Source organism: Chenopodium album, chromosome 9 (assembly GCF_948465745.1).
Source record: "Chenopodium album chromosome 9, dcCheAlbu1.1, whole genome shotgun sequence".
Classification (NCBI taxonomy): Eukaryota; Viridiplantae; Streptophyta; class Magnoliopsida; order Caryophyllales; family Amaranthaceae; genus Chenopodium; species Chenopodium album.
In genome coordinates this window covers 14,732,334-14,752,619 of record NC_137842.1, presented here as the reverse complement: position 1 = coordinate 14,752,619, position 20,286 = coordinate 14,732,334, and the positions used below count along the sequence as shown (strand labels likewise).

The 20,286-nt window shown below is 45.4% G+C and overlaps 1 protein-coding gene across 1 annotated transcript; it reads right to left on the bottom strand.

Moving 5' to 3' along the window:
- Positions 1 to 2,650: 2,650 nt before the first annotated feature.
- Positions 2,651 to 4,363, bottom strand: LOC145557472 (uncharacterized). Its single transcript, XM_081618652.1, has one exon. The coding sequence runs from the start codon at positions 4,361 to 4,363 to the stop codon at positions 2,651 to 2,653; it is 1,713 nt and encodes a 570-aa protein (XP_081474778.1).
- Between the last annotated feature and the right edge of the window lie 15,923 nt (positions 4,364 to 20,286).

Sequence of the window (20,286 nt, the reverse complement as noted above, 5' to 3'; positions counted from 1 at the left end):
GAATGGAATCCGAGGGTAGAGTGGATTTTCGAGTTTGGTTGGTCATTGGTTGGCAAAGGATACCTAAACATTACATACCGAAGATTAGGATTTCCTCCTTTTTTTTTGAAAATAATTAAAAAAAAAAAGTAAACGATAAATGCAAAAATGCATGCGGAAAAAAAAATTTGGTAAAAATTTAAAGGACGTCTATTAAGTTAGATAAGTTAGTGTGGTGTTCATTCCCAAAAAAAAAACTTTTTAATTATTTCGGGTCGCGCCATAAGGCGGCCTACGTATCTCCAGATAGATTTTTTTTTGTATTTTCACATTTTTTCTTCTCTCTTATTTTTTTTTTTTTTGTATTTTCACATTTTTTTTCTTCTCTTTTTTTTTTGGAGAATCAGACCCGTCGTAGTTCAAAACGGAAGAAGGAGGTTTTTTTTTTTTTTTTTTTTTTTTTTTTTTTTTTTTTGGAAACAGCTGCACTCGATCAGAGTTGCCTACATACCCCATTAACAATGTGCGTGCAAGTACAATTTTGTGTATGATCATGAAATAGTGCTTTAGGGGATCAAGCTGTACGTAGTTCTTTGTACCAAAAGAAAACATAAAGAAGAAAAAAAAATGCTTGGTTTACAGTGCTCATACTACCCCTTTTATTCATCCTTCTTGATGAAGGGTAAGATAGAGGTCACCATGTCGTTGTAGATGCTTCCTTTCCCATGTATAGATTCCTTAGGCTTCAAGGTTTTCAACAGTCTTTCTCATAGTCCGAGTAGTGACGAGCAATCAAAAGAGTGGGATCATCTTCGTGTGTCCAAAGGGAAAGGGAATTTATGGACACTTTCTGATTCGGGCAGGAAATTCCAGTTGTGCGCTTTATACACCAACGGAGGGCGTGACATTCGTTAGTATCATGGCCATGTAACTGATGATAGTGACAATATTTATTGAGATTTGGTCCAACAGGATAAGCTCCTGCTCTACGAGTTAGCGGCTTGATACAACCTTCTTCAAGTAGTTGAAGGAACAAATCAGCTTGAGAGGCCCGTGGCTGTGCCGGGCTTGTCTCTGGTATGCTAGACTTAGGATGGGCCGGAGTGATGATCCCACGATCAATAAGATCCTGGATTGCACATTTAAGGTCGTAACAAGTATCGGTTCTATGCCCATATAGATGACAATAACTGCAATATTGTCTCATATCGGTCCCATGTGGTGGTAACGAATACACATAGCTTTTTGCCCGAAGAATACCCTTTTTTCTCAAAAGATCGTACACCACACTCAATGGTTCGTCGATTCGAGTGAATATCTTCCTGTTAGCTCTTTCACCTTGAGGGTTCACCTTATGCCTTTTTTCCTGTAGTCGATAGGCATCAATTTCGTAACCATGTCTCTCCATGTGCGAGAGATTGACGTATTTGATGGAGACCATATGTTGATAAAAAAATCATTTAACTTTCTTAGCAATATCAACATAAACTCCCGATCAGTTATGGGAAAACGAAGTCGAGCCCGAATGTAAGAACATCTTGAAAAGAGATGTGAAAATGATTCCCGGTCACTTTGCTCCATATTCACTAGCTTCAGTTTTTCGGTGTCAGTCTGTCGAAATTCAAATGCCAAGTCACTGAATGCTTGAGCTATTTCTCCCCAAGAGCCTTTACCCCTGAGGTATAATACCAGGATAATGCGGGTCCACCCAGACTTCTATTAAATAACATAGGAAAATGTTCTTTTAGAACATTTAAAGGGTATAAGGTGTTCACAAAGTTGTATAAATGGAGAATAGGATCTCCCAACCCATTGAACTTCTCAAACCGAGGAAGATTAAGATAACGATCTACATGCCTGTAGTTAGGGAAAAGAATCAACTCCTCTGGGTATACCAACCTTCTATAACACAGGACATCAAAATCCAAATCAAAATCCTCGGCCCTAGACCTCTTCTGAGACCCATCATCATGTTTAAAGGATTTACTTGTCCAAGATTCTCCTCTAAAACAAGGATCGCTGTCTTTTAGAGTTTTAGGCTCCTCTTCAACCCCATCTTCATTGGACCAGTTTGTTCCATCTCTAGATCCTTGGGGATTAACCTCAGAATCATTGTCACTTTCTTGAAGCCCTTCTTCTGGATCTTCCTCAGTTTCTTCTTTCGGATCTTCCTCAGTTTCATCGTCTTCCTCTAAGTCCTCTTCCGGATCTTCCTCCGTTTCTTCTTCTTCTTTCCATGAGCTACTTGAATCAAATCCAATATTATGAATAGTGAATCCGTCTAATCGACTACCCTCTTCTTCATCTAAATGGAGCACTGATTTTCTAACACTAGAAACATTCATAACTTCTGGATTACCCACAAGTGTCACTGCACCATGATCTGTGAGCAGCTTCACCTTTTGGTGTAAGGTAGAGGCTACCGCCCTATTCTCATGAAGCCAAGGTCTACCGAGCAAAAGGTTAAAGCACGCTTCAATATCAATTACCACAAATTCAACATTTCTAGCCATTGGTCCATATTCCAAAAGTAACTCAATTGACCCCAAAACGTCCCTTTTTGACATTGTCATAAGCCCTAACAACCTGTCTTGAAGGTGTCAAATCTTCTTTTTGATAACTGAGCTTCGTCATAACTCGATAAGGACATACGTTGATGGCAGAACCATTGTCAATAAGTACCCGGGGTATTGTCCACCCCATGACATTTCACAGTTATGTGCAAAGAGTTGTTATGGTTGACACTTTCTGGGAGATCATCGTCGGTAAACATTAAAGTGCGGTTGGCTCCATGAATAAGTCCTACCATCTGATCCGGTGTTATGGATGCATCAGTTGAAACTTCATGGAGATGTCTCAGAATAGCGGCCCGATGAGGTTGAGAATGAGTTAGTAACTTCCATATAGAAACATTTGCATTAACCTCCTTCATGCGCTTAATAGCATCATCTTCTTCGGTATTCACCTCTACTGATTCCCTGTCTTTTTCTTTCCTTCTTAGGGCTTCCACAGGGTTCTCATCTTCAAGATATGAAGGTTTAAAATGACGACCTGCACGAGTCAAATGGGCCACATGTAGATCTTCATCATCACTAAGATCGTCAAGATAGATCGGACATTGAAAATTACTAGGGGTACTAAGGTGTGCCCCAACATTTTTCTCAGCCATTGACAACAACGAGAGAGCATCCTCTTCATCATCTATTAGGCAAAATGCCCCATCATATCCTATAGTGGCGCAGACATCGGAGAACGAATCTCTATTGAAGATGACATCAATACCTTTGCATGGCACAAGCTTGACCTTTTGCTGAGTGGAGTGATCATACACAACACACACATAATTCCCGGATAAAGGCATCTCATACATTTGAGGGGTATTTCGAACCATTAGTAATGTTGGATTAATGTGGTTATTGGTAGTGCATATGGTGTTTATAGAGACAGGAGGCTTATAATTGGGGAAAGGGTTATTAGTGATGCTTGGTTGTGTATTTTTAAATTTATCAGAGGGTGCCCCAACTGAAAGCCTTCCTCCATCTACTAGATCTTGAATACGGTGCTTGAATGCTGTGCAATTTTCAATGTCATGCCCAGGCCCTTGATGGAATTCACAGTGTTGGTTTGGGTTGTAACTGGGAGGAGGGTTTCTTGGGGGTGGCCTTGGGTTTAAAGGTTGAACAAGGTTGGCCTTTTTTAGTTTGGAGAAAGCTTGAGCATAGGTCATGTTCAAAGGAGAAAAATTCCTCTGCGGCCTGAGTTGGAATGCTGGTGCGGTGCCGATATTGTGTATCAAGTTTGTTGGTTTTGAGGGTATTGAGTCGTTGTTATTGGTTTTCCTATTCCCCCCAAACTTAGGATTGTAAGAGGTGTTACTGCTGCTCCCTTCATCCTTTTTGATATCTCCCTTTTTTATGGCATCCTCTACCAAAGTTCCTGTTGATATGAGGGCTTTAAATGACGGAAAATACTGGAAAGCCATTCGTCCTTGATAGACGGGAAGAAGATTCTTCACTATCATCTTTAATTGTTCTTCCTCGTTCGGCCTATTCACCATCTTTGCAGCCTTGTTTCTCCATCTAGTAATGAAGGCAAAAAACGTCTCATTAGGATTTTGTGCAGTTGTCTCCAAATCCCTCCTTGTCACATCGATCTCTTCATTATATTTGTATTGGCTAGAAAATTCTCGCACAATATCGGCCCACAAAGTTTTCTTTGAATTTTTCAGATTAAGAAACCAATGAGCGGCAGCCCCATTTAAATATTGCTGAAACAATTGTGCCATTAAGGGTTCATCAACACCCCAAGGACTCATAGCCCCTACGTATAATTTTAAGAAATTGGTGGGACTTCCTGTACCATCAAATCTTATGAGATTAGGCATCTTAAACCCAGGTGGCAGTCGTGCTTTCGGAAATAAGGTGAGACCATGAATATCCAACCAAGGTTCTGCTTATGTCATACCCTTCAGTACTTTCTTGAGCCTGAGAATATCTTCCTCAATTTTGGTAGGAGCTTCTCTATCACCATTTCTGTTTTGGGTGTTTTTGTCCCTCGGGAGAGTTACGTCACGAAGTCTGGTCTGGCCGGTCTGTACCTGCAAAATAACGGAGACACCTGTTGGGTGGTGCTCCGCCTCTAACGATCAAGTTAGTAACTTGAAAAGGAATAAAGAGTACGGAAATTAAGGTGGGGATCTGCTTGGATTCCAAGCTCAGGTGTTTCTCTGATGTAAGAGAAAGCAGGTGTAATAAATGGTAAAAACGTACCCTCGAAATGAGGGATATCTCCCTATTTATAGGGTCTTTGGGAATTGTGCCCCTGATTAGGTCACTGAACCCTAATCATTGGTGGGCTGCGCCTTTTTGCGGCATTCTCGGGATTTGGGCCTGAAGGCCGCCTTTTCCCTTGATTTCTGGAATGACACGTGTCAAGCAGGGATTGGTTCATTCTAGACCAATCAGGGGCTGACACGTGTCAGCTTCTGATTGGGCCACGTGGCAGGGTGAAATTACCCTAAACATTTGCCCCTCACAAATGTGACGTGGCACGCCACGTGGCATCTGTGACACATGTCACGCTTCGGTTGGCGGTAATTTTACCGTTACAGAGTAACCGTTCACCTTCCGGGTAAATTACGGAAATGCCCCCATATTTACCCTCTATATATAGCCGTTTTACCCTCATAATTTTGTACGTTTACAAAAATTTTCTAGAGAGAAACTTTTGAGAGAGCAGAAGTCATCCGTTTGAGTCAGGCGCGAGCAAGAAACTTTGTTCTTCCGCAACCCAGCCGGACCCGCCTTCCTTCAGATATCAAATCCAAAGGTACCGTCTCTGTCTTTCTCAGCTCTTTTCTTTTTTCACCGCTTGTACATATTTCTTGCAATAAATGGATGCATCACCAACACACACGGCACAGCCTAGGTTAGAGTCCAGCCGGTCACTAGGGACGGCTGAGTCTAGGACTGGGAGTGCCGGCTCGGGGTGTTGGGACCACCCTCTGCCATGGATTCCGACCAGTTATGTGTTTGTGCAGGACATCATGGCTCGGACAATGCAGACGGCCACTGATCCAAATTACAGAGGCGAAGGCTCAGGCGGCCAAGCGCTTGAGGGAGAAACGTCTGGTCAGGGAGACCAGACAGCTCTGGAGAGATCCCCTCCGCGCACCCCTTCAACCCCTGCTGACTCTTTCTTGGAAGAGTGCGACCAAGGCGGCGACGAGGCCGCCTCTGCCCCCATAGACCAAAGCGAGGGAGAGACGGAGAGCGACAGCTCCGCCTCCCGAGAGCAGCGATGACTTGCCCCCTCTTCTGGATAGTGAGGAGGAAGAAAGGAAAAAGTGGGGTGAGAAGGACGATCCCTTCAGAATCCACGTCTCCTCCAAGGACTGAATCCAGATGGGGGAGAGCTTAGAGAACTTCAAGAAAATGCACTCGCTTGGAGACGGGTATAAGATCCGGGTGCCGCCTGAGCTGGGCACCATCGCCTGGGGGGATGATCAAGAGAACGCCAACAGCTATTTTGGCTGTTACGAGGCGGCGTTCAAAGCTGGTCTTCGCTTCCCCCTTCACCAGGCGGTGAAGGCAATTTTGAGAGGCTACGGCCCCGGGCTCTGGCAACTTACCCCCAACTCCTGGACAAACATTCTGGGGTATGTTGCCGCCTGCGAGTTCCAAGGGCTTAACCCCGGCTGGGAGGCTTTTGCCAGCATGCACTACCTCAGTAGGAGCCCAGGCGGCTGGAGGGCGTGGTATACTCTAACCACACAGCCGCAATACATGATGACCTTGGACAAGGTCTCCAAATTCGATGGCTGGAAGCACAGGTTCTACCTGATGTCAGCCCCAACCAGACGGGAAAACTATGAATTCCGTCTGTACAATAAGAAACCCGACCTGTTGGGCAGGAAGTGCGCTCTTCCCCGGATCCCAGAGGAAGACTTTGACAAAATAATCCAGGCAGACTTTTTCGGCCTCACAGACGCAACTCTGTCAACCAAGGAAACAATAAAAGTCCCAAAGAACTGGATTCCCAAGAGCGCCTGGTTCAGGGATGAATGTTTCCTAGCCGCCTGTGGGCTAGGACAAATGTTTAATAAACGTATGCACCTGAGTTCATACCGTCTGTAGTATTTTTCTATCGGAATCGATTTATGATTTTGACCAATTTCTTTCTTTTTGCAGAAGAAGCACTAGACATGCTACAGACGGAGAAAACTCCCAAGCGGTCTTCTGCAGCCATCCGCAAAGAGCTTGCGGAGAAAGCTGCGGCCGAGCTCAGGGCCAAGGTATTGAGTGCCTGACCCCTTCTTAAGTTTTTATTTTAAAAATTATCTTGTCCGGATACTAACCCTGACTTGTTTATTTTCATAGGGGGGAGAAGTTGGGAAATCATTTGAGAAAAGCCTCAAACGGGCTAGAGAGGAGGCCCCAGCCGCCCTTAACAAGATGAAGAAGTCCGCCTCTGCGTCAACTCCTGGCGCCTCAGCCGGGGCTAAGACGTTGCGGATATCGGGGCGACTCGAGAAGGTAGGCGGCAGCGTGTGCCTTGATCTTGCCAACCCCTCAGCAGCCGCGGGGTTCACCACGCCCGCAAGCGTCTCCCGCTTGGCCGGCTCTGAAGGTAAGAACCCTTTTAAATCCCCGCTTGAGCTGGGGTGGCCTTTACGGGTGAAATCCCACTCCCAACAGACGTCATCCTCAGACGGTCGGCAATAAATAGGTGCTGCCTTAGTTTCGCACTCATCACGTATTGATTGTAGTGCAGATCAATCTCCCCGCTGGCCAGACGTCCAGAAGCATGCCAAGGCCATGCTGGAGGCCGTACGGAAGAGGGATAAGGACAATATCCCTGGGATAGAGAAGTTCAACCTTGAACGCATTCTATCCCTTCTGGCTGAGGTAAGAAACTTTGCCAATTCAATGTTACTTTTTTCTAAGTGTTTCACCCCGCCTGTAATTCTTATACCGCCTGCTTTTTGCAGGCCATGCTGCGGGTGGACGGGCTCAAACGTCCTTATTCCCGCAAACGGGAAGAGGTAAAAAGGGCCAAGAAGTCCGCCATAGACGCTGATAATATTGCTTTCTACTCAACTATCGTAAATGAACTTGAAACTAAAGCAATAATTATGACACAGGCGTCTAGAATCCAGCAGCTGGAGCTAGATCTGAAGGCGGCCGACCAGCGGGTAACGGATTCTGAGACGGCTAAGAAGGGGGCGGAGGAGGCCTAGAAGAAAGCAGACGAGAGCGCCAAACAGGCTGAAGAGGCGCTCAAGAAGACCCAGGCGGACCTTGGCAAATTGAAATCCAAGGTTGAGAGGCTGGAGAAGGATGCTGCTCAAGCTCAGAAAAACTTTGCAGCAACCCTGGAGGCAGAGCAAAACCGCCTTGTTGCTGAGAGTGATGATGACAACGACGCCCGTATCAAGATTTCTTGGGCTGCCTTGTATCCAGACGCTGATTATAGCATCTGGGCAATGGCGCACAACTATGCCGAGTACATGGTGTACTTGAGAGAGAAAGGCGAGCCAGAGCCTGCCTCCTTTGAAGCCTGGCTCAGCAACAATGAGCCGTCCGCGCCTGAGCTTCCTGGTCCTGGTGAAGCGCAGGAAATTCCCTCAGACAATGAGGAGAAGGAAATTCCGTCTGCAGGCCAGAAGTTACCCTTCAGCGACAGTATGCCAATCTTTGCTTTCCTTTAATTTTCTTTTTATTCAGCGGCTGTATGCCAAAACTTACTTTTTTCGGCCTGCGTGCCGAGTATCCTTGTATTTACCGGCTGTGGAGCCGGGTTAATTAACAGTTACTTTCTCCCGGACGGGTTCCGGTTAACATTTGATCCATTGCAACCGTTTGGTTGAATGAACTTTTATGAAATGCACCGACTAAGTCGGTTTTGATCATTTTGCATTTGAATTTTTAATTTTTTATTTTTGCCTAACTTATGAAAAGCATGCAGCGATTTCTTGCCTAACTAGTCAATAGTCTGGCTGTCCTTTCCCTTGGACGGCTGTGTGATTGGTTTCAATTGGAGCTGGTTGATTGACTTGAAAACGTCTGATGCTGCAAAGAGCATGATATGTTTGTAAGTCAATCAATCACAGTAGTGATTGCCCCAAACCAAGTGCACAGCCGTACACCAACAGGCGTTTCAGTCACTACCCAGACGGCTTATGCCCGTCTTGGTAGAGATTTCATAGTCATTGAACTCTTGCCCCAATTGGGGTGAGGTGCAATTTTTGGAATAAATAACCTAAGTGAGAACTTCAGTCGGTGACCGACTGATGCCTATGGGCATCCGGTATTTAGGAATTTATTCGTTCTTCGTAGGTTATTTCGGTCAGACGGCTATGAGTTGACCAATTTGGTCGTTCAATTTTTGCCGTCTGCATGGATACGTAGAACCGACAGATAATCTGTTCTCTGCGACGATTGCACCCGGAGGGGTGTCGCCGGACGCCTTTGTCCATGTTGGGACAGGCGATTTTATAAAAAGAGCAACCATCCGGCCATTTTAGCCTCTGGTCTTGTTTGAGACCGGTTGTGTAGTCACTAAACGTTTTTGTGCTTAGTTTCTTAATCAGTGTTGAATTTAAACTAAGTATCGAACTTGGTTTTTTAAGCAAACGAGTCTGTCTGGGTATTACCCAGACGGACGGGCAAATACTTGATCATGCTAAGTATCAAACTTAGTTAGATAAATGGAGAGTCCGTCTGAGTATTACCCAGGCGGATAGTCAAGTAGTTGAATAAACAAAGTATCCAACTTAAATAAATAAGGGATCCGAGCATTACCCAGGCGAATAAACAAATGTAACCTTTACTAAGTATCAAACTTAGTTAGGTAGATGGGGAATCTGCCTGGATATTACCCGGATGGATAATCAAACAATAATTTTGCAAACAAAGTTTGAATCTTCATTAACTGACTCATTGTTTACAAAAAGTTTACATTCTCAGAAGTAGTACTTTTTTAGATTGTCTACATTCCAAGTTCTAGGCAGGCACCTGCCGTCTGGAGTTTCCAGGCGGTAGGTGCCGTCCCTTACTTCTTCATAGATCCGGTAGGGACCTTCCCAATTTGGTGTTAGCTTTCCCAACTCATTGGCCCTACCGGTAGCCTCCATTTTTCGTAACACTAAGTCGTCAACTTTCAAAGGACGCTTGTGTACTTTTTTGTTGTAGGCTCTAGTCATTCTCAGACGGTAAATCTCATGACGCAAGGCAGCATTGCCTCGACACTCTGGGAGTGAATCCAATGCCAGGCGCATTGCTTCCCAATTTGCCTCTTCATCATACAGCATGACTCTGAGAGTCGGCTCGTAGTGTTCGATGGGCAAGACGACCTCAACACTGTAAACCATGAGAAATGGGGTTTCACCGGTTGCCCCTTTCGCTGTTGTCCGGATGGCCCATAGGACATGGATTAATTCTTCTGCCCATAAGCCACCGGCTCTTTCTATTTTCTTTTTAATGCCGTCTGAGATGAGTTTGTTAAAGGCTTCAACTTGGCCGTTTGCTTGGGGCTGGCCAACAGATGCAAAACAACTTGAGATCTCTTGATCTCCCAACCAAGTTTTTAGCTGAGGCGTCTCAAACTGAGGACCATTATCAAACACCATAGACATGGGTACCCCGTATCGGGTGATAACATTCTTCCAGATGAAGGAAATGACGTCTGAGGTCTTGATGTTTTTAACCGCCTCAGCCTCAACCCACTTGGTGAAATAATCCACAGCCACTAAGATATAGCTCTTTCCGCCTGGAGCAGGCGTGTAGGGACCCAGAATGTCCATACCCCACTTTGCAAACGGGATTGGACTGTGGATGGCCGTCAGATCAGTAGCCGGACGATGAATAAGTTTTCCTAACTTTTGGCACTTGTCACATTTTTTCACCAATTCCTTGGCGTCTGCCTCAAGAGTGGGCCAAAAGTAATGTCGTCTGGCTCTGACGGCTAGGGACCTGTCGCCTATGTGGGAGGCGCAGAATCCCGAGTGCAAGTCTTCGAGAACTTCTTTCCCTTTTTCTGGGATGACACACTTCAACAAAGGCTTCAGAAACCCCGCCTTGAAGAGTTCTCCATTTTTCAACTCGAAGCTTGCAGCTCGCTTCTTCAGGACGGCTGCTTCCTGTGGCGAATTAGGAAGTGTGCCGTCTGAGAGATAAGCCCGGATGCCATCCATCCAGGTAGAGCTTCGGTCCAAAACTCCAATGGGATCTTCATTGATGCTTCTCTTTTCCAGAACTTCCCAAAAGACAGACCGAGGCGTATCATGGCAGGCGGAAGATGCCAGTTTTGACAACGCATCCGCCTGGTTATTTTCAGACCTAGGCACTTGGTTCAGCCGGAATTCCTCAAGTGCCCCGGCCTTCTCTTTGACTGCCTGAAGATATTTTATCATAGCCGGATGGGTAGCCTCATAACTTCCCTCATACTGGCTAACAACCAATTGAGAATCAGAGTAGGCGTCAATTTTCATGGCCCCCGCCGCCTTACACATACGCATGCCGGCTAGCAAGGCTTCATATTCCGCCTCATTGTTAGAGGCCTGAAACTTGAAGCGTAGTGCATACTCAAATCTGTCTCCTTCAGGAGACTCATAAATTACGCCTGCACCACAGCCGTTCTTTGTAGAGCTCCCGTCTACATACACTTTCCAAACCTGATCAAGATTATCCGGAGCCACCGGACGAGTCATTTCTACAATGAAGTCGGCAAACGCCTGACCCTTCACTGCCTTTCTTGGTTCGTAAGTGATTTCAAGACTTTGCATTTCAATAGCCCATTTCAACATTCTCCCGGATGAGTCCAAGGTAGACATTGGCCGCTTGAGTGGCTGGTCCGTGTAGATCACCACCGGATGTGCCAAAAAGTAAGGCTTTAATTTTTTAAATGCCATATACAAAGCAAGACCAAATTTTTCAACCATGGGGTACCGGAGTTCAGCAGTTTTAAGAACATGGCTAATGAAGTAAACCGGGAGCTGCACGCCGTCTTGCTCAGCAAGGAGAACGGCACTGAGGGCATGGTCTGAGACGGCTAATTACATGTACAACGTCTCCCTAGGCAAAGGACTGACCAACCTAGGCAGAGAGTGTAAATGCTCTTTCAGCCTCTGGAACGCCGTCTCAGCATCATCCCCCCATTCAAATCTGGTCTTCTTCCTGATTGCTTGGAAGAAGTAAAGGCATTTGTCGCCTGACCGGCTGAGGAATCTTCCCAAGGCGGCCAGGCAACCGGTGAGTCTCTGGACTTCCTTGACAGAACGGGGTGACTTCATGTCAATCACCGCCTGTATCTTCTCAAGGTTAGCCTCTATCCCCCTTTGATCAATCAGGAATCCGAGAAACTTCCCAGACTCAACACCAAAGACGCATTTCTTAGGATTTAACATAACCTTATGCCGCCTGAGTGTGGTGAAGGTTTCTCGGAGATCAGCAAGGTGATCCGCCTGCTGCTTGGATTTGACTATCATGTCATCAATGTACGCCTCCACATTCCTCCCAATCTAATTAACAAAGACCGTATTAATCATCCGTTGGAAAAGTGGCAGACGCATTTTTCAAGCCAAACGGCATCACAGTATAACAGAATAACCCCTGATCAGTGACGAAGACCGTCTTCTCTTGATCTTTTTTCCACAGGGGTATCTGATGGAAGCCGGAATAGGCATCCATAAAACTCATCAAGGCGTGGCCGGCTGTAGAGTCGACCAGACTGTCGATCTTTGGAAGCGGATAACTGTCCTTTGGACACGCCTTGTTGAGGTCTGTGTAATCAACACACATGCGCCAGGTCCCATTCGGTTTCTTAACAAGGACCACATTGGCCACCCAGTCTGGAAAATTACAAGGCCGAATGAACCTGGCATCTAGCAGCTTTTTGACTTCGGCAGCTGCCGCCTGACTTCTTTCCTCGCCGTGGTTTCTTTTCTTTTGCCGGATGGGCTTCTTTTTGGGATCCACGGCGAGTTTGTGGATAGCAAGATCCAGGCTGACGCCTGGCATCTCTTCCACTTCAAAGGCAAAAATGTCTTTGAATTCTTTCTGGAGAAGGTGCAAGCTTGCACCCAAAGTAGCATGCGCAACCGTCCCAACCTTAACAGTACGTGCTGGACGGCTGTCATCCAGAACGAGATCAATGCATTCGCCAGCCGGTTGGGGACGGAGCTCATCTGACCGCTCACCGGTCAGTGATTGCTATTTTTTCTCCTTCTTCACCTCCACCAGCAGAGGTGCCTTTCTTTTCTTACCGGCTACTGGTGGGGCGGGAGCTGGGTCGGCATCCTTGACATTGTCAAGGTCTATTGGTTCCTGACCGCCTGGGGCCACGGTATCTCGAACGGCTGAGAGATAGCACTCTCGGGCCGTCTTCTGATCCCCATTCAGGGAACCAACAGAGCCGTCATCCCTCTCATACTTGATGAGCATGAGGGAAGGGATGATTACCGCCTTGGCTACGTTGAGGGTTGGCCTGCCAAGAATGATGTTATAGGCGGTCAACTCCTCAACGACCAAGAATCTGACGACAATGTGTCGTCCCTGGCCTTTCTCCCCCAGCCGGATGGGTAAGTCAATTCTCCCGGCTGGGTAGACCATCCCACCCCCAAAACCAACCAAGGGGTGGGTGACCGGATGCATGCTGCTGACATTGTATTTCAGCTTTTGCAGGCACCGGAGGCTGATGATGTCTGATGAGCTGCCGGTGTCTATAAGGATCCGTCCAACCAGCTGGTTGGCAACCTTACATTCAATGACCACCGGGTCATCATGCGGGCGGCGGACGCTGCCCCTGTCCTTCTCAGTGATCAGGACGTCTGGGAAGGAGGAGCTGGCTTCCGCCTGCTCATCATCATCTTTGTCCATCTTTCGAAGATGGCTCTTGGTGCTCCGGATGGTAGGGCCACCACATGAGAACCCGTCTGCTATAGTGTAGACCGGCTCCTTGTCGGTATCCAAACTACTAGCAGGCTGGGGGTAGTCTTGGAGGACTGACCCTTGTTTTTCTTTTTTGCCCCGGCTGGGGACTTAGAAATGTAGGACTTCAACAGCCCTTTGTCAGCCAGACGGTCCAACGCACGCTGAAGACTGAAGCAGTCGTTGGTGTCATGGCCAACTTCCTCATGGAACTAACAGAATTTATTCTTGTTCCGTGACTAGACAGAACTCTTCATAGGATTCGGCTTCTCAATGGACAGCCGGTCCTTTACCTCCATGAGGATGGAGTTGGAGTCTTTGTTAAACTCGTACTTGGGGACGTACGGTTTAAACTCTTTCTTTTTCTTCTGGGACGGCTGGTCAGAGTCACTAACCGCCCAGACTTCTTTTCTCTTCTTGCTCTCTTCTTTCTTTTTTACCGGCTGAGCAGGCCGGTTGTCTTTCTGCTTGTCAGACTTCTTAGAGTCCGACTTGCTACCAGGCGAGCAGAGGTCGGTAGCTTGAATATAGCTTTCTGCCTCCCTCAGGGCTGCCTGTAAGGTGAAAGCCCCTTTTCTGACGAGGTCAAACTTAAAGGTCGACCCGTCTCTCAAACCCTTAAAAAAGTCTGTAAATGCTACCTCATCAGACAGTCCTTGAATCTGGATTCTTATCAGATTGAACCGCCTGACATATGAGCGCAGCCCTTCTCTCTCTCCTTGCTTAACAGTGCTCAAATCAAGGCTCGTTTTCTTAGCAGGGATGTTCATTGAGAAGTTGGAAGCAAACAGGAAGGCAAGCTTCCTGAAGCTATCGATGGATCCGGCTGGCAGATTGCCAAACCATTGTTGGGCAATGCCCTTCAATGTAGCCGGGAAACACCGACACCACGTGGCATCATCCAACCCCTGCAAATACATGAGGTTGGTGTACGCCATGAGGTGGTCTTCCGGGTTGGAGGTACCGTCATAGGTACCAACCAACACATTCTTAACCTTGGCCGGCTGAGCCACCTCGGTTATCTCCCGAGTGAACGCTGAAGGTTGTTCACCCAAGCGCAGCAGGCGAAGCTGCCAGTCCAATGGTTGGACGTTTGGGTATGCCGCCTGACCCCCAAAGAAGGCCGGCTGCATGAAGTGAGGAGGATACTGCCCGTAGGCCTGAGTAGGCACATACGGGACAACTCCGATCATATGAGGGCCAGTATGGACGGTATTACCGCCCGTCTGACTCTCATGCAAGGAAGGTGCATTTCCTGCAGAAATGTTGTTGAAGCTGTCTGGGAAAGTCGACGTTGAAGCCGACTCAGACAGCGATGGATTTCTCTTCCGGTTGATGATTTCCCGGGCATCAAGAGTTGATTTTTTACTTCTCACCGGCTGCTGAGGCCGGCGAGTGTTATTGGTGTTCCCCCCAGGAAGGAGAATTTTTGACCAATCAATGGTCCCGGCTGCCTTCTCCTTTGGATGGGGAGTGGGCTGCCGGTTTCTGACTGACTTCCCCTTCTCTGGAGGAGTCTTCTTCGCCGACTGGCCTTTACTTGGGCCAGCCCTGCTTTTGGTGATCAGCTCTTTAATTTCACCCTTGAAACTCGTCATGAACCTCATGAGTTCGTCTCGGGTGACAGGGGCTGATCCAGCTGCCGTTTGGGTTGCCCCTTCCGGCTGCCCAGGGGGTCTGCTCGGACCCGCCTGGGAGGCGCCCCGCTCCAGAGTCTCTCTGGGCCGGATGCGCTTGACTCTAAGAGAGCCGTCTTCGGCTGTAGAGGTTTCGACCTGAGGATCCTCATCCTCCTCATGGTCTGTAAAAACTTCTGGGTCTTCACCCAGACGGTTAGGGGGTGGTACAGACTCTTGAACCATCTTCGAGGTACTCTCCCCACAGACGGCGCCAAATGTTTTGGGTGTTTTTGTCCCTCGGGAGAGTTACGTCACGAAGTCTGGTCTGGCCGGTCTGTACCTGCAAAATAACAGAGACACCTGTTGGGTGGTGCTCCGCCTCCAACGATCAAGTTAGTAACTTGAAAAGGAATAAAGAGTACGGAAATTAAGGTGGGGATCTGCTTGGATTCCAAGCTCAGGTGTTTCTCTGATGTAAGAGAAAGCAGGTGTAATAAATGGTAAAAACGTACCCTCGAAATGAGGGATATCTCCCTATTTATAGGGTCTTTGGGAATTGTGCCCCTGATTAGGTCACTGAACCCTAATCATTGGTGGGCTGCGCCTTTTTGCGGCATTCTCGGGATTAGGGCCTGAAGGCCGCCTTTTCCCTTGATTTCTGGAATGACACGTGTCAAGCAGGGATTGGTTCATTCTAGACCAATCAGGGGCTGACACGTGTCAGCTTCTGATTGGGCCACGTGGCAGGGTGAAATTACCCTAAACAATTTCCATCATCCAAATGCAATGGTGAAGCTACCTCTGAATCATGGTGAGGAGGAGGAGCACTTGCACTCTGTCTTAACAAACTCTGTATTGTTTGTTCCATAGTATCTTGACGATCAAGGATAGCTCGCATCATTCCTCGAAGATCATTGGATTGATCAGGGTTTAGCGAACTTTCATGGCCATGAATCTCGGACATTTCGCTTGGTGGTGGAGAATGAATTTCCCTTGGCGTCGAATGACCCGGTGAGAAGGCTACTGAATCAGATTGTAAACTGTGAAAAGAGGTTTGCCGGACAAGCCTAGATCCTGTGCGGGTCCAGGTGGATTTCCTGGGTAAAAAGGAACATTACAAAAAAAAAAACTTCTTCAACAAGCTAAAAAAAAGAAGTAAATAAAAGATTTTTTTTTTTTAAAAATGAACACCCCTTTTTTTCTAAAAAAAAAGAAAGGTTTTTTTTTTCAAAAAAAAAATAAAAAATTAAAAAAAAATATTGGACCCTACTACGAAGATTCCTTGCGTGTTGAACACACCATTGGTTATTGGCTTATAAAAAACTAAAACTTGAACAAGGATTATTCACCCAAACTTCTTCTCTATCTAAAATCTCAAGTGTTTTCTTTTGAGATTTTGCTTACTTTGCTTAAATTTAAGTTATGGATCCTAATTCCTCACGCGTTAGAGATGTAATTCACTTCTTCTCTGACACTTCGTGCTCCTCCCTCCAAGAGTTACGAGAAAGAGAACGCAACGAGATACTTAGTTCAATACGGCCAGAAGATCATCCATCTCAATTTTCTAGGGAAAACCTCTCTCTCCCTTATGATCAAAATTCTACAGCTATCCCACCTTCAGTTCCTCAAGTGAAACTTGCACTAGTGACTGGTCCACCCCAGGTATTCGAGATAAATAACTCTCCAGAGTCACTTTCCTTATTTGTGGCAGATACAATGGTGCTAGCTATGTCTCTATTTCTACGTTTCTCTAAAGACTCGTTTTACCCTATCATAGCTACTATAAGCCAACAAAACCTCCCATTCGCTAGCCAACTCGTAGAGAGTCCGAACCTGCCATCACATTTCCCTTTTAATCTTCCTATGTACTCATCTCTCAGGTTACTGTTTTGGGATGCTCGTGGGTACTGTACGAGTCAAATATTACATAATATCGCCCTATTACACAAAACCCATATTCCTACTTGTTTGGTCTTACTCATCTCTAATTTGTCGACTGGCGAGGAGGTCTCTGAAAACATAGATGTAACAAGGTCTTGTATTCTCGCAGGGCATAATTCTCTCCCATCAACTCTATTCCTATGGAGTGACATGTGTTTCTTTTCACTCACTCGATTGTCTGAAGGATCAATAGCCATATCGGCTTACAATACCCCTCGCAGTATTTATTCTGGGACTTCCTCACGCCAAGGGAGAGGCCCACCCCAAAGCTCAGTTAATCATCCCTGGTTAGGTATATCAGACTTCATAACCTACAATCACTTAACAATGATGATGGGTAGTCCTTCAAACTATCGAGAATCTAAGGAGAATTTTCTTCAAAAACTACCTCCGCGTCATAGGCGTTACGTGTCTCGTCTCCCTGAGACTTTATGGTCAATAGGACAAAGGAGTCTCTTCATAATAATAGATAGATTAATTAAGGCATTGTCGACTACTCCTTGGTCACAAGAAGATCCTCATACTCTATATCTAGCAGCCTTATCGGATGGCTCAGATGGATGTAGAGGACGGTATATATTGCGAGAGTCTGGGCATGTTTGGAAGTTTGGTTTTGGTTCAAGGCTTAGAGGACCTAGCTTTTCCTTTTTCTCGCTTTGTTTACTTCAAAATGGATTGCAAAAGGCTCGCTCTCTAGAGGTGAAACAATTAGAAGTAGTGATGGACGTTAACCGCTTCATCTCATCTCTGTCTAGGCTTGATGTCTACCCAAGAAATACCAAGCAAAAATTATGCGACATACTACTCCTAATGCGCTCTCGTGGTTGGGAAGTTTGTATTCGACATTCCCCTCAAGACATGCTTCGAGGAGTCTGCCTTATGGTTGATCATTGCCAAGGGTTTACTTGGGGTCAAACAGAGGTGTTCGAAGCTCCACCGTCTCTTGAGATTCAGTTAGGGCCTTTTTGACTTTTGCATTATGTATTTTTTTTATTTATTGTTATGGTTATATCACTATGTAAATATGAATTAATGTTCTTTTTCGTCTATTTTCCACCTCATGATGAAGGCAAGCAAAATAAATAAATAAATAAATAAATCAATAAATAAATAAGTGAATCCTGCAGCAATAACAAACTGTTAGTGGCCGGGCCCGAAGGCTGCCTACGTATTCCAGAGTGCGGAAATGTGCTGAGTGTAATGTGATTTAGGAAATCAGGCCTATCGTATTTTGACACAATAAGGAAACCAACTTTTATATTTTTGCGACTGCACTCAAAGCGAGCTGCCTACGTACCCTGTTACAAGATTTTTATGTTTTTGTTTTTTTTTTTCAATTTTTTTAGGGATCAAGTCGCTCGTAGTTCACAGCAAAAAAAAAACTTTTACAAAAATAACTTTAATGAAAATGACACTACCATGCATCTATTTCCCCGGTCAAAAGTCGCTTCTCCCAAGCAGCTTTCCGTTAGCAACATAGAAAGGGTTATCTTCTTTGTCCAAGATCCATGATGTCCATGCTTTACATACTGCTATGCACGATTCCGTTGTAAAAAGGTCAATGTTTTCGAGGAAGATGTAAGGTTCCATGATTTCTCGAAGAGATGCCACTTTATTTGCAGATGTTTCAACCCCCTCACAAGGAACTGCTATATCTTGGTCGTAAAGCCAATTAAACCTTCTTCGGATATCATCGTCCTTTGCCTTATTAGGCATCCAATTTGGCTTGTCCCGTTCATTCTCCGGAATAGGAAAATATACTGTTCTTTTTGCAAAGGGTGGGCGCCTTATTACTTCAATAACTTCATTATTTTCTATGCAATAACCTGCTGTGCTTATGGTGTTTATCCAACCACCATACTGTGACGAGCTTTCTCCTTCATAGGCTCCCCTGCTATATTTACCACATATAGTGATGATGCCCCATGACGCTCTCATTCTTAATTTTTGATGTAAGCTAGACGAGACTACTTTACACCCGTGCAACCATGGTCTCCCTAGTAACAAGTTGCACGAGAGTCGAAAATCGACTACCATAAACTCTATGCTGAATAGAGCAGTCTCATGTACCAAAGGTAAGACTATAGAGCCCGTCACTTCCCTGGGTAATTGGTCAAAACCTCTGATAAGAATGGAGCGGTAAGTGATATGTAAATCGTTGTACCCTATCTCGTACAAGTATTCTCGGGAACAAAGATTAACATCAGATCCGGTGTCAACCAAAATGTGATTAATATAACTTGCACCGTGTCGAAGAGTGATATGCAGTGGTTCATTATGATAGTGATTAGGAGGTAAATTGCTATCTGTAAAGGTGAGTCCTGGATCAATATCGTGATGTTCGACATTTTTCCCTTTTCGTGAGGAAGAGTGAAAAGCGTCTAAGGTTTTTAATACGTTTAGAGAATACATTGATTCATGGATAGGCACATCATATAATAATTCTAGGCTAGTTTGACGAGAATGGGGGGCAGTGTTTTCTTGGCGAGAGGCCTTGGATCGTTCTATAGTGGAAACTTTTGGATGCAGGCTTTTATCATTTGGAGATTCAGGCCTTAAAGTTAAACTCTTAGAGCCATCATGGAAGGTCAAGGATTCACGAAGTTGGGCCGGCGTCTTTTGGGATTGAACTAACATAAGGGGATGAAATTGGTAAATCCAAGGCTGACCAAGTTTGATATCATAGGGAACTGGTATATCACAAATTATGAAACTTGTGGTGAAACTTACACCTTTGTATTTAACAATTGCATCAATTTTACCACATACATTTTCATATAAATCGTTGTTACAAAAATCATCTATTGTTACAGGTTTAAGTTCTTCTTCCTCGAATTCCCAATCAACAAATGTATGGTACGGGCACATATTAATGGAAGATTCTTCATCAATGTGAACATGATAATACTTGATGTTATTACATATCATTGCATGATCTAGTGAGTCATTTATAAAACCCTTTCTAATCAAATCGTCTTTGATCTGGTGCGGATCAAGTTTGAAGATTTCCCTCAAATCTCTAAAAGGGGTTGAGGCGTTTATGATTGTTCTTTTGAGATAATCACTAAAAGCCCCACGATACATTGAGGAATTTGATAGTAAATCCCATAATGATTTTTCACAATTCTCCTTCTTTGGTCTCGAAGTCGAACCTTCCCCAAAGCTCACCATATTACACACCGTGGTTGCCGTGTGCGGTAAGACTGCATCCCCATGAATGGTTATTACGCCGCCCGGGGTTAAAAATCTGACTTTCTGATGGAGTGCAGAGGCAATTGCCCCTATATGTTGTAACCATGATTTTCCCAGGGTAAAGGTGA